The 13,668-nt window shown below is 34.8% G+C and overlaps 3 protein-coding genes across 3 annotated transcripts; all 3 read left to right on the top strand.

Annotated features, from left to right (window-relative positions):
• Window positions 1-710: 710 nt before the first annotated feature.
• LOC113707982 (replication protein A 70 kDa DNA-binding subunit B) lies at window positions 711-12,432 on the top strand. The gene is made up of 12 exons (XM_027230405.2): window positions 711-1,349; window positions 1,493-1,564; window positions 1,663-1,730; window positions 2,797-2,885; window positions 8,887-9,042; window positions 10,099-10,372; window positions 10,467-10,554; window positions 10,640-10,764; window positions 10,856-11,067; window positions 11,172-11,329; window positions 11,417-11,537; window positions 11,632-12,432. Exons 5-12 carry the CDS (start codon window positions 8,893-8,895, stop codon window positions 12,085-12,087), a joined length of 1,584 nt encoding a protein of 527 aa, XP_027086206.1. The 5' UTR covers window positions 711-1,349; window positions 1,493-1,564; window positions 1,663-1,730; window positions 2,797-2,885; window positions 8,887-8,892; the 3' UTR covers window positions 12,088-12,432.
• On the top strand, window positions 3,196-7,674 carry LOC140019000 (uncharacterized). The gene is made up of 5 exons (XM_072071526.1): window positions 3,196-4,108; window positions 4,418-4,560; window positions 4,987-5,059; window positions 5,195-5,329; window positions 5,423-7,674. The coding sequence occupies exons 1-5, from the start codon at window positions 3,196-3,198 to the stop codon at window positions 7,669-7,671; spliced, it is 3,513 nt and encodes a 1,170-aa protein (XP_071927627.1). The 3' UTR covers window positions 7,672-7,674.
• On the top strand, window positions 7,684-8,665 carry LOC113695433 (uncharacterized). The gene is made up of 2 exons (XM_027214534.1): window positions 7,684-8,575; window positions 8,634-8,665. The coding sequence occupies exons 1-2, from the start codon at window positions 7,684-7,686 to the stop codon at window positions 8,663-8,665; spliced, it is 924 nt and encodes a 307-aa protein (XP_027070335.1).
• Window positions 12,433-13,668: the final 1,236 nt, after the last annotated feature.

The raw sequence follows: 13,668 nt of genomic DNA, 5'->3' as shown, positions 1-13,668 counted from the left end.
GAAGTGAAATTTGCTCAAGCTTGCTTATATAGGCGAGCATACAGGCTTGGTGAAAATCTAACCGTTCATTTGAACAGCTGGATTACAAAGACAAATTTTTTTTTAAATTTAACCACTACTACTAGACTGACACAACCCCAATAGGGGGACAAAACCTGAAAAAAAAAAAAAAAATCGGTCACATCTTCCAACTTTGAGATTCTAGTCAAAGTTAGAACCTGTGAATTAACAGGAGACAGCCTTATTTTTTTTTTAATTTCTTCCAGACGTTGTCCGAGCAGCCTTTTTTTTTTTGAATTTTTTGCACATGCTGCCGAGCGGCAGCATTAGACTAACACTGACAGCCGAGTTGTGTCATTTATATATCTTACATATATAGAAAAAGCTAAGACTTCTTCTCCCACATTGATCCACCTGGCGGCATTAGAGGAGGGAGAAAATTTTTCTTCCTTTTATGTCCTGGGAATGTTTACTACGTCTGCTAATAGTATATCACTGTTGAGGGCCTTTTAGCCTTTTTACATGAAATTACTATCTTGCCCAAAGAAAAATAACTAGCCACAAAACAGTAACAAACTATTGAGGGTTATGTCTGACTTTTTACGCATATTCTTTTGCTTTACTTCTCAGTCTTTCACGTCTCTTCCGCGCATATTCTTTTGCTTTTACTTCTCAGTCTTTCACGTCTCTTCCCCTCTTTCCTTAGACCAAAGAAACCGGTAGTTGGCATTAGCTCTGTTCTCCAATTATTCTTTGTCTCCATTATGAAAGACAAGAAGCCAAAAAGTCAAACAACTTTAGCACCGATGGCAGGAAGGAATTCATGTTCATTTGCACTTCATTTTACAACTTTAGCCCATCATCTTTGTTTTCTTCTTCGTTTCTTTCTCTCTGTTTCCCGTTTCTTTATTTCTCCTTTTTTTTCTTCCTGGTTCAACGAACAAAAGTACAACTTCAATTCTTCCATCAGTAGCCAATTGTTTAGAAGTGTTTTTGACTTTTTCCCTAGCATTCTTGCCCCCTCTTTCCCGTTCTTTCCGTTTCGTTTTCTTTTTGCTTCAGAAGAAGCATATTTGCAGATTTCATTTTCTTTTCATGTTAAGCTCTACCTTTTCTCCTTCGTCCCTCCCTCTCTGTTTCCATTCCTTTGTTTCTCTTTTGTTTTCTTCCTGGATCGGACAAACAAAAGTACCAACTTATCTGCTCCAACACCTGGTCAATAATTTGACCATCTTTTCCCCCAAAATATGGCCGCTCATCCATATCCCAATCGTGCTATTGTTCCAGAAAGAGTCAATTGTGGCTGCTCATCCATATCCCAACTATGCGATTATTCCACAAAGAGTCAGGTATGAGCTATGATTTCCACCTATTATTAGAGATATAGGGTTTGTCCTTTTGCCCTCCTTTTCATTTGCCAGTTCACAAATTATCGAAAGTGAGAACAAAAATCTCTAACAACTCATCAATTTTGTGTCTTTATATACATTAGGAACACAAACACTGCTCACAAAAAAAATCAACGCTTCTTCCTCCTTTTGCTCTGTAACATCTCCGAGTAAAGGTAACTACTCATATTCTGTGCCTAATATTTTTCCCCACCAGTCTTGAAGAGATTGGATAATTTATATACTTTCTATTTTCGTTGCCAAATTTCTTCAGGGGTTTAATTGCACTTTGAAAGAATTGGTGCAGAAGAGCTTCTGATTTAGCGTTCAGAGATTTCAGTTGTAAGTTCGTTTGCTTTCAGTTATTACTTGTCGACTGAATTTTTTTTCCCTTACTTTTTTTGTTATCACTTTTAAGTTCCCTTGCGAGTATCAAGTCCATAGATTGTAAGTTCTCCTATTTTTTTCCTCCAATTCAACGAATATGGTATTTTTGAGTGGTGGATAGGATGGGATAGAAGGTTGTGTAGGTGAAATAGATTTTGGTTGTTGATAGAGCAAAGGAATGGTCTGATACTTGGTAATTACTTGTATCCATGTTTTTGGGGTCTAAAGTCGTGGATTTGCAAGTTGGACACGACAGTGAGTGAGACGGACAGAAGTTGTGGAATAGGCGGACATGCATAATCATATATATATGCAAGTTGGACTTTAGCTTTCTATGTACGTAATATATATTTGGCTTTCTAACTTCCTATAACTGCTTTTTATATATGTATAGGAAATGGAGAGAGGTGGTAGTTGGAATAAATATTGTGTCATTTTATGAATTTTTAATTTTGTCCTTAAAAATTAATTTTTATTCTTCTAATCAGATTTGCTAACCTAATCTCCCATAACTCTCTTAAATATTATAACTACCAAATAAACTATAGCTGTTTTTAAAGAAAAAGTTACTAATAAATTACAAATTTTTATTACAAAAAGGATTCCAACAACAAAAAAGATTCTTGGTGGTCAAAAACAAACCGAAACACCTATACTATACAGGCACAAAAATTGGATTAGATTCATTGTATCAGGTTTATTACAAAAATTAATAGTTAGTGTGTCTATCATTCCTCTAATTGGATTAGATTCTTGTGCTTGTTGTTGTTCAGCTTCTAATATAATATTGGAAATCCTCAGATACAAGCTTGAGGGTAGGTGTAGGTGGGTGGTATTTCTTAATATTTCAGCTACTTTTCTCCTTAACAGATTCACATTCATTTAAAGTGTGCCTAATTATATTTTCGCCTCTTTCTAATTTTTTCTCATCTGAGTGTAGTTTAAACATATTGGATAATTTGTATAGTTTTACATTGATGCCTTTCTTGTACAATTTATTTTGGTTGCCAACCTTTTTCAGGGGTTTAGTTACGATTTATAAGAGTCGGTGCTAAAGAAGCTTTGGTTTGGGGTTGGCAGATTCATATTAAGGAATTGCTTCAATTCAAGGTTATTCCTTCTATTCCTTCACTACATCTTACAATTTTCGTGCTTAAGTTTTGTTCTGCTTGACTACACCCTGGAGAATATCATAACTGAATCTCTATGCTGATATGATTTTACTTTCTCAGATTTTGCCTCTTACTATTTAATCACTCTAATTCGTTGAATATGACGGTCTGAAACAATTAATCTCATGTTTGTATCTCTTGGTCAGCTGCTTGTATCTAACAGTTTGGATTTCATATGTATAGAAGTTAGCTTTACTCTCTTCATTAGCTATCATTAGTGACATTTTATTACTCCTACTTTCATTAAAATGAAAAGAAAAAGGAATGTAAATAAACCCTTTAGTTTAGTAGATGAGTGGCTCGATGAATGTTACAACGCTGAGGTTTCATTAAAAAGGAACGCAAATAGCTCTCATACAATAGAACAATCTGAAGAGCTATCAACAAACCTCCCATTTTCTCAGGCTCATCCTGCTAATCCAATCCATATGCATTCTGATACTACATATGTCAATATTCAGACCTCAGGAAATAACGCTCATCTAATTCGTCCCACCTTCCACTTTATGACAGACCCAAATAGTAACATCATTAGGAAGGATCATGAGAATTATACTAATGAAGTTGTCCCTGTTTCTAAACATTTATCCTCTTCCAATGTCGCATCTATGCATGGATTAGATAGTTCTCATTTAAGGACCTTAAATCAATCAAATCATAACCAGCTCCTATTAACCTCTAATATTGACGAGGTTTATGCTCACTCTCACAGTTCGCCTTCCATCAATTTTACATGTATCCCTGAAATCCATACTTCTCATATCAAGAACTGCCCTCAACCTAATGATATTGATCTTAGATCAAGCTCAAATAGAACATCTTCTTATCAAGACAGCTTTAATGAGAACTATAATCTCACAGTCACTCGACTTCGTGGTATAAGTGGAACAGCAAATGTTTCCACTTCTCAACCAACTTCCTCAGTACTACCTCTCTCTGCTCTTCTTTCTCATCCTTTTGCATATGATCTTGAAGAAAAACGCTTCAAGAAAAAGAAATATAGAAGACAAGCATACATAAAGTGGAAATCTAAGAAATTACGTAGACATGGTTGCACTAAAATCCAACATGTACCAGCTCTGAGATTGGAAAGGATTGAGAATTGCACAGCTGCTACCAACTCTGCATTACAATCCGATGTACAATCACTAACCCAAAAAGGTAATGAATTCTCTATCTGAGATTTGTCTATTTCCACTTTCTTTGATAAATTTTTTTATACAAAAAAAGGTTTAAAACACCTTTTCAAACCATCTTTTCTAAATTCATAAAAACTTTCAGACCATCTTTAATACATTCAATATGAAATAAACACTATCAATAATTCTTCTGAAAAATCATTGATTCGATCATCAAAGAAATCCTCCAATAATAACCATTCAGCTTTATACTCACTTCCCTTCAATTTTAGGATACAAAAATTTGCAAGATTTTAGAATTACTAATCAATGAATGCAAATCACCTTATAGGTAAGACGCGTCCGAGTGGAAGAGATTTGCTAAGGTTCATACCTGATTACCCTGATAGGTTACCATTGGAGCCGCAGTGTCAGCATTGCGGAGCAAAGAAATTCTATTCTGAGACAATGAATTTCTGTTGTTCCAGCGGTGAAGTAGTTCTCTCTCAAAATAAACTCCCTAATGTTCTAAAAGAGCTCTTAACTTCAACTTCAGAAGAAGCAAAAACCTTTAGAACTATGATTAGAACTTATAACAACCACTTTGGTGTCACCTCTTTTGGTGTTAAATATGACAAGAAACTCTGTAGAAGAAATAAAGGAATCTATACATTTAGAATTCAAGGGCAAATTTATCATTTTTTAAACAACTTAAACTCAGCCAATGATCATGGCCAAAACCTTCAATTATATTTTCATCATCCTGAAATTGAGTTAGCCAATCGAATAGCATCTTGCCCCAGGTTATCAGAAACTTTAGTTAAGAAACTCATGTGCGTGTTGGAAAACAATCCATACGCTAAATTTTTTCGAACTTTAAGTGGAGTGCCTAATCTTGATAATTATCACATTGTCCTAAAGAGCATTCCTGGTCTAGACCAGAGAGTCTATAATAAACCTACAAGCTCACAAGTAGCAGCTTTGTGGATTGAAGGTGAAGACAATAGTCAAACAGGAAAGCGAGACATTAGAGTGCACACTCATAGTGGGACCTCAAAAAATATTCAATATTATTATGGATGTTATGATCCACTTCAATACCCACTAATGTTTCCTTTTGGTGATCTAGGATGGCACCAAGGCATTCCGAAAAAGGGAATAAAGCCACAAACTAAGAGATTGAGAAAAAAAAAACTTACAACTGAATCTATTTGCCCCATCAATGTCTCTAATGTAGATGAATTACTTGAGAATGAAGAGGCTGGTAAGTAAATACAAGTTTATTAATCAGCACTCTTTAATGTAAAATTTCACAAAAATATCAACTAATAAAAAATTTTCTTCTCACTTTACACAGTAATGAGTAGCTTTCAAGAAGATCCAGATTTCGTTTCCGTGCGAGAGTATTATGCTTATAAGCTCCAAATAAGGGATAACGATGAATCATTCATCCTCCACTTTGCAAGACTACTACAACAATACGTAGTAGATCAATATGTCAAATTAGAAAGCCAAAGACTTGACTTCTTTAGAAATCAACAAGAGGAAATACGAAAGGAATTTTTACAAGGAATCATTGATGCTGTGACTACAGGTGAAACAGAAGCATCAAAAGTTGGTCAGCGAATCATATTACCACCCTCCTTCATTGGAGGACCAAGGAATATGAGACGCAAATATATGGATGCAATGACTTTGGTCCAAAAATTTGGAAAGCCAGATATCTTTCTGACTATGACATGTAATCCTAATTGGCCAGAAATAAAAGAATATTTAATTCATGGAGAAGAAGCACAAAATAGACCAGATTTACTTGCTAGAGTATTCCACTCAAAACTTGAAGTCTTAAAAGACGAATTACTGAAAAAATGTGTTTTTGGTGAGGTGGCTGCCTATACTTATGTAATTGAATACCAAAAACGAGGAATGCCACATGCTCATTTCTTATTAATATTAAAGTCCAAATATAAATTATATAACGCAGAAGAATACGATAGAATTGTGTGTGCAGAAATTCCACGTAAAAAAATTTATCCTCATCTATATGAGATGGTAGTCAAACACATGCTCCATGGCCCTTGTGGTCCTGCTAATCCATCTAATGCTTGCATGACCAAGAATGGCGTCTGTCGAAATAATTATCCAAAAGATTTTTGTGAAGAGACCATTCAAACAGTAGACGCATATCCTCAATATAGAAGAACAAATAATGGTGTCCAAGTAACAATTAGAGGTACTGTTTTAGACAATAGATGGGTTGTTCCATATAACTCATATCTATTAGCCAAATTTGATTGTCATATGAATGTTGAAATATGTTCAACAATCAAAGCAGTCAAATATATATACAAATATATATGTAAAGGTCACGATAAAACAAGCTTTTGTCTTTCAGCATCTACTTTTGACAATGTCGTAGATGAAATCGAACAATATGTATCAGCAAGATGGATTTCTCCACCTGAAGCTGTATGGAGAATTTTCAGATTTTGCACAAGTGAAATCAAACCTGCAATTATCCATTTACAGTTACATCTTGAAAACTATCAACCGGTAGTCTTCAAGAAGAGAGCTAACCTTCAAAGTGTCGCAAAAAATCCTCATTTCAAGAAAACAATGTTAACAGAATTTTTTCATATGAATAAGACAAATGAAGATGCACAAACATTAAATTGTACATACTCAGAGTTTCCAGACCACTTTGTTTGGAAACCAAGCCAAAGATATTGGAAACTCAGAGAAAGAGGAGACTCTGTTGGACGAATAATGACTGCACATCCAACAGAAGGTGAGAGATACTACCTTAGACTCCTCCTTTCAAAAGTTCGATGTCCCACTTCATTCAAGGACTTGCGAACTTACAATGGCGTTACAGTAGATACATTTAGGGAAGCAGCATTAATTCGAAATTTATTGCAAGATGATAATAGTCAAGAAATCTGTTTACAAGAAGCCTCACATTTTAAGATGCCTTATGAAATGAGAAGGCTTTTCGCTACACTCTTAGTTTACTCTTGCCCAAATAATCCAAAACAACTATGGGAAAAATTCAAAGTGTCCATGTTGGAGGATCTTGTCCGATGCTCAACATTAACATTTAAAGAAATTGAACATAAAGCTCTACAACAAATAGACGGTTTTCTACAAACAATGGGAAAGAGCATACGTTCTTACAACTTAGTCCCACCTGATTTGTCATATAACAACGTAGAAGACCTGACTAGAGAATTACGAGCAGAAAAAAGCATTCTTGTTACAGCTCATGATTTGAGTGCAATCGACATGCTAAATGAAAAACAAAAACAAGCATTCAAAGTTATTACTGAGAGAATTTATTCAGGAAAAAGCGGCGCTTTCTTTATAGATGGTCCTGGAGGAACAGGGAAAACATTTCTCTATAGGACTTTATTGGCAGATGTGAGGAGCAAAGGCTTTCTTGCACTCGCAACTGCCACTTCAGGAATTGCAGCTTCTATTTTACCTGGTGGTAGGACTGCACATTCTCGATTTAAGATCCCAATTGATATTTCTGAGGGTACAACATGTAGAATTAGCAAACAAACTTCTCTAGCAACAATGATTAGACAAGCAAAGTTAATAATTTGAGATGAAGCACCAATGTCCAAAAAAACAGCAATTGAAGCATTGGATGATTTGTTAAAAGACCTCATGGATTCAACTCAAATTTTTGGGGGAAAAATTGTTGTCCTTGGAGGAGATTTTAGACAAACACTTCCAGTAGTTCGAAAGGGAGCAAAAAGTCAAATGATAAATGCCTGTCTAATCAATTCTCCAATATGGGACAAACTTGAGAAACTAAACTTAAGTGAAAATATGAGAGCAAGATTAGACCCCACATTTACAGAGTTCCTATTAAAGATTGGAGATGGGACAATTCACACAGAAGCTAATGATTTAGTGAAAATTCCACCTTCTATCTTAGTTCCTTATACTAATGAATCTGATGCACTTCAAAAACTGATCCAAATGGTCTATCCTGAAATCACCAATGGATCACAAATCTCATCTCCTTTCTTAAACAAGGCAATACTAACAACGAAAAATCCATTTGTTGATGAGATAAATAATGCTCTCATAGATAGATACCCCGGAGAACCAGTTGAATACTTGAGTTATGATGAGACATTAAATGAAAATCATCAGGCCGAATATATCGACTTGCTGAATACATTGACTCCCAGTGGTTTACCGCCACACAGATTAGTTTTGAAACCAAATGCACCAATAATTCTCTTAAGAAATCTTGATCCAACTGAGGGATTATGCAATGGCACAAGGCTTACAATCAAACTCCTCAGTAAAAACATCATTCATGCTACCATATCATTTGGTGAATTCTCTGGAAAAGATGTATTTATTCATAGAATTCCAATGCAACCACCAGCTGACGACCAATATCCAGTCCCATACAAAAGGATCCAATTTCCAGTTCGCTTGTGCTTTGCAATGACTATTAACAAAGCACAAGGACAGACCTTAGACTTTGTGGGTATATATTTAAAAGAACCTGTGTTTTCCCATGGTCAATTATACGTTGCTCTCTCAAGAGCAAAAACAGCCTCAGCAGTTAGAATACTAATAAAACCAGCCTATTTTTCCCCTCATCAGATGGACAAAACAAAAAATATAGTGTATAAAGAAGTATTTCAGCATACAGAACCACTACAGACAAGTACATTCATGACTCATCTCTCTTACTATTTTTATAGTGTTTTCCTATATATGCAACCCTTTACCAGTTATAATTACTATTTGTCATTCGAAATAATAGAATTCTTACTATATTTCATTCTAATGCAGTTCAAAATGCCTAGACATATCTCAACTGTGCTGGACATTGACAAAGAATCAGACAAATGGACAGTTCTTATTCAAGTAGTTGAGAGGAATCACATTCAGTACACTCGGAAAGCACCACCTAGAAGGATCCAACGATTCATGCTCACTGATGCCCAAGTACTTTACTAACTACTATGTACATTCATCACCTAATATAAATAACTATAGATTAATTCCATTCTTACAATGACTTCTTCAATGTTTTTTCTCCTAGCCTATCCAAGACAAAAATGACTGCATAGCTATATTTACACTTTACTACAAAATAATATTTCATTTCTAAATTACTCATACCCTATCCTTTAGAAATTCTTGCACTTTAACATTTTATGTATTCTATATATTCGAAGATCTGCTTGCATAGGATTACTTAGCAAAAATAGCCTAGATATGATATTTCCAAATTTCAGTTTAGTTGCAAGTTCACTTTTATCTGGACTATTAATTTACACAACACATTCTGGATGTATACATAAATATACAATCAGTACTAACCACTAACAACCACCTATATTAACAAGACTTAATAAATTTATATTTCTAACTTTTAAAAATTTGTATATCTTCAAACTGATCCAAATCAATGTTTAACACCTTCTCAAAATTCAGTCTCAATAGTAGTAAAACAAAAACAAAACATAAACAACAGCTTTCCTTTTTCTCTTCCAACCTGAGATTCATGAAAACATAAAAATTTAGCATTCAAAGTTCAATATACAATGCTATGCTAATAAATCAGACATTCCTATAACACTCTCACTATGTAGCAGAAAATTCATACAAATTGCTTCCTCTTGCTGTCTTTTTTAATTCACCAGAATATTGAACACATTTAAATAACTATAACCACTTTGAATCATCTTCTTGCTGCTCATAATAATTACAAATTCATTTACCTTTATCTCATACATGATCATCAATCATAATCACCAATAAAACATGAACAACAGTTTCTTCCTATTCCCCTCAATTTACAATCCATAAACGTAAGCTTCCACTATACATAGAGGGTCAAAAAAATGTTAACTGTCTATGATTTACTTTAAAAAAATCACAAGTCGTACTTGATTCCTCCTTCCTGATTGCATACTCATTCATCCAGATATCCATATACAAGATACACAATAATGTTACCTTATAGTATACTAACTCAACTACAAACATTACAAACAGGGAACAAAAGTCTCTGCAGCAGCCTATGAAAATTGCATCCGACTGTTCAGAAATCTGTTAGTTCCATACCAGCGATACTACATCTCTGGTGCAACTATTATCAATGCTGTTCCTACATACAAAGTTAGCGAATATCCGTACTCTTGGGTCCTTCATTACTCAACTTTGATTGAGCGCTACCTCGAACCAATTCCTCCAATGCTTCCATGTCCTTTCACCTTTGACAACTTTTCTGATGCACATAAACATGCAGAATCTGATATTACTCTGATAAGTAAGTGTTATATAAAAAACATATCTCTGCAGAATTTTATCCGATTTTACATTCTTAGATACTTTCAAATCTGACTAACTACTTCAAACTATAGGTGTCAAAGCATTGGTCATATATGCCTTCCCTCAAAAAGAAACAACTCCAGATTCAGTCACAAGGGATTTTCTCATTGTAAATGAAGAGTAAGAAATCTCACTTGCCTCTATTATTTGACACATACATTATTATTTAACATCATCCTTTTTATTGAGTCTTTATTGTTTAAAGGAAAAAATTGATGCTTCTCACTTTATGGAATGAGTTCCAAGAGTATGAAGGCAATATCCTTGCAAACACCATTGCAACTGCTCCTATGATCTTTGCTATGAGAGTGAAAGTCTCTACTTTCAACAGTGAGTCCCTTACTCTAAAAATTCTGTATACATTCATTACATATCACTCATATTTGTCACACATAAAAATCTTAATTCTCTGCTTAAACAGGTTTGTCATTAACAACAATAGGACTATCATGCATTCTCATCAATCCACCAGTCCATGACGAATTGCCACTTCGTGAATGGTATAGCATCCATAAAGATGAAGTTAAGATTTTATTGGAAGCAAAAGCATATAAAGATCCAGAATTTCTGCTTCCACCACCAAACCAAGAGCACATCAAGACCATTCATGATGCATTAATCTCATTCGGAACAGTAAGAATGCCTAACTTTTTCCCTAACCAATCAGTTTTATCATTTTACACTTCAACTTCAAAGAAAATGAAATAGTAATACACTAGAGTTCAATTCATTTGCAGCAAAAAACAGCATGGATAGGCGGTACAGTGCAATTATCATTTGGCCAAACTCGCTTTTGGTACACTGCATGCTCAAATTGTTTGAAAACTGTTGAAGCAGATACAGATTGGATCATAAAATGTTCATCATGCAGACAAGAAGCCGAAGTGGAACTAAGGTATTGTTTCTCATCTAGCCTGTTTAAAATTAACTCTTTTATACTATACATTGTACAATAAACTAAAACTCGGACATTGCACATAAGGTGTCGCATTGGAATAACAGTGACCGATCCAACTGCAAGCATTCAATGCTTAATATCTGGAAAAGAAGCTGAAAGACTGATACAATTGACTGCTGCGCAGCTTAAGGATGCAGAGGCACATGTACATCAGCACACCTAACTTTCAAGTTTTCGTTCAACATTTATATACAGAAATACTAATATATAAACACTCACATTGATGCTTATCATTTCAGGGAATAACAATGAACCAAGAACTCTCTGCCATCATGAAAAAGTACAGGTTGATCTGTTTTATCAAAACATATGAGACAACTTTTCAAGGACAACTTCAAAGAAGAAATGCAATCATCAAAGCCTACCCAACAGCTGAAGTCCCCAACATATCATTGGCTCTATTAGATTCACCACCAACTCTCCAAGCTTCAGAAACTGGAACAACATCAAACACCAAGCAAAAACAAGTCATAGAACAACAAACGTTCACACCAACAGCCAAGTTGCTCCTTCAAGAAATAGCCGAATCCACTGCTACTAAAAAAAGCTTCATCACTAAATCAACAACTGCTGCAACAACCAGCCACAAACTGCTTGAAGACACTGCTACCTCAGCTTCACCAAATACCACCCCAATCGACGAAACTGCTGCCAGCCCAACAAAGAAACCAAAACAGGAAGGAAAAGGGAATTGAACACTCCCCAACCCTTACTAAAACCTTTTGATATTGCTAGAGAAGAACTTAGCAGGTCTATCATGCCTAAATTGTAGTGTTAGAATCCATTGCTCCAATATTTTTTGATAGAGCAATGCATTCTAATACTTAGAATTAGTACCTCCTCCCTCACCTGCTAACAACTCCTATTACCAGAACCATAAACCTGTAAAGCCTAGGTTCATGACTTTGCCAAGCTGAAAATGCAGTATTAGAATCCATTGCTCCAATATCTTTTGATAGAGTAGTGCATTCTAATACTCATATGTCATATAAGCTTCTCTAGCAATCAATAATATGTGCAGTACTTCTATACGTTCCAAATGAGCGGTTTACTTTTCATATAAGTTAAAAATTTACATATGTTTCTCCATATATCTACTTTATTGCACTCATTTAATTACAAGTTCAAAGTGTTGGTGCAGAAAAGCCTTTTATTTGGGGTTCACAGATTTGCACTAAGGAATTGCTTCAATTTCAGGTCACTTTCTCCTCTTCCTTGACTACACGCTATAATGTTTGTGCTTAAGTTTTGTTATATTTCATCTATTATTCATAATTTTTTCAGTTGTAGGTTCGTTTGATCTCACTTATTAATTGAACGTATGCTTTATACGATTATGGTCAGGTTGGCTAATCAATAGATTTATATGTACTAGAAGCAAACGAGTATGATCAAGGAAGATCACCTACTTGCTGCAATCAAAGTTGCTGCTTCTATCAGGGGACACAACCTATCAGTAAGCTTTTCTTCACATAATTGGCCTTAAGGTCAACGAAAAGACTGCAGCATCATAGCATTATCTCATCTTACTTCACTTTACCTTAACTTTGTTGGTAAATCCAGGGATCAGGAATTTGATAAAATGAAATTCAATGAGTGAAAATTGAGATGTCCCTTTTTGTGCTATATAAATTCTTATGTTCTAAATTATTGAATTTCGCATATACTGATTATCTATGGTTTACATTTCTAGCTGCATGGTTTTGTAAAGAAAGGGAAATTGCAGGATGCCCTCACTAGCATCGACCTTCTAATCATTCCTGTTCGAGTTCATAGGAAACTAGCAATGACTAAAGATGACCTTTTTAATATCAATCCTCACATTGTTAGGACTCTATGAACGAATTTCAAAGTGCTGTGCGAAAGCTATTATTCGCATGGTGCCATTTGGGGCTGCAATGAACGTCACATCTTGCCATCAAACATTTGGGCTGCAAGGAATTTCAAAGTGTTTGTAAAGTTACGCACTATTGTTCTACGATTCAGTTAATTTTGTTTTGGTGTTGTCTAGATATCTTTATTATCAATATTTGGTAATTCAAAGTCCAACATGCTTGAATTAGCCAAAGATTTGAATTTTTTTTGGTCATAATTCTTCTGCAAGCTGTACAAATTATTGTAAAACTGTGGAATTGTATGTGATCGAGCTGTACAAATTATTGTAAAAATCTGGAATCATACGTGAGTGTGTATCTTTCTGCATGAAAGAAACATTGTGTGCTGTGAGTTAATTAACTTGAGTTTATTGTCTTCTTCATTCATGTTTATTTTTCATA

The sequence above is a fragment of the Coffea arabica genome, chromosome 1e (assembly GCF_036785885.1).
Source record: "Coffea arabica cultivar ET-39 chromosome 1e, Coffea Arabica ET-39 HiFi, whole genome shotgun sequence".
Classification (NCBI taxonomy): Eukaryota; Viridiplantae; Streptophyta; class Magnoliopsida; order Gentianales; family Rubiaceae; genus Coffea; species Coffea arabica.
This window is presented reverse-complemented; position numbering and strand designations above follow the sequence as displayed.

Coding starts and splice junctions, on each gene's coding strand:
- LOC113707982 (XM_027230405.2), top strand. CDS start 8,893: ATGCCTAGACATATCTCAACTGTGCTGGACATTGACAAAGAATCAGAC. Junction 9,043..10,098: donor TCATGCTCACTGATGCCCAA/GTACTTTACTAA, acceptor CATTACAAACAG/GGAACAAAAGTCTCTGCAGC. Junction 11,068..11,171: donor CATTAATCTCATTCGGAACA/GTAAGAATGCCT, acceptor ATTCATTTGCAG/CAAAAAACAGCATGGATAGG.
- LOC140019000 (XM_072071526.1), top strand. CDS start 3,196: ATGAAAAGAAAAAGGAATGTAAATAAACCCTTTAGTTTAGTAGATGAG. Junction 4,561..4,986: donor TCTGTTGTTCCAGCGGTGAA/GTAGTTCTCTCT, acceptor ATTGTCCTAAAG/AGCATTCCTGGTCTAGACCA. Junction 5,330..5,422: donor ACTTGAGAATGAAGAGGCTG/GTAAGTAAATAC, acceptor CACTTTACACAG/TAATGAGTAGCTTTCAAGAA.
- LOC113695433 (XM_027214534.1), top strand. CDS start 7,684: ATGTCCAAAAAAACAGCAATTGAAGCATTGGATGATTTGTTAAAAGAC. Junction 8,576..8,633: donor ACAGACCTTAGACTTTGTGG/GTATATATTTAA, acceptor TGCTCTCTCAAG/AGCAAAAACAGCCTCAGCAG.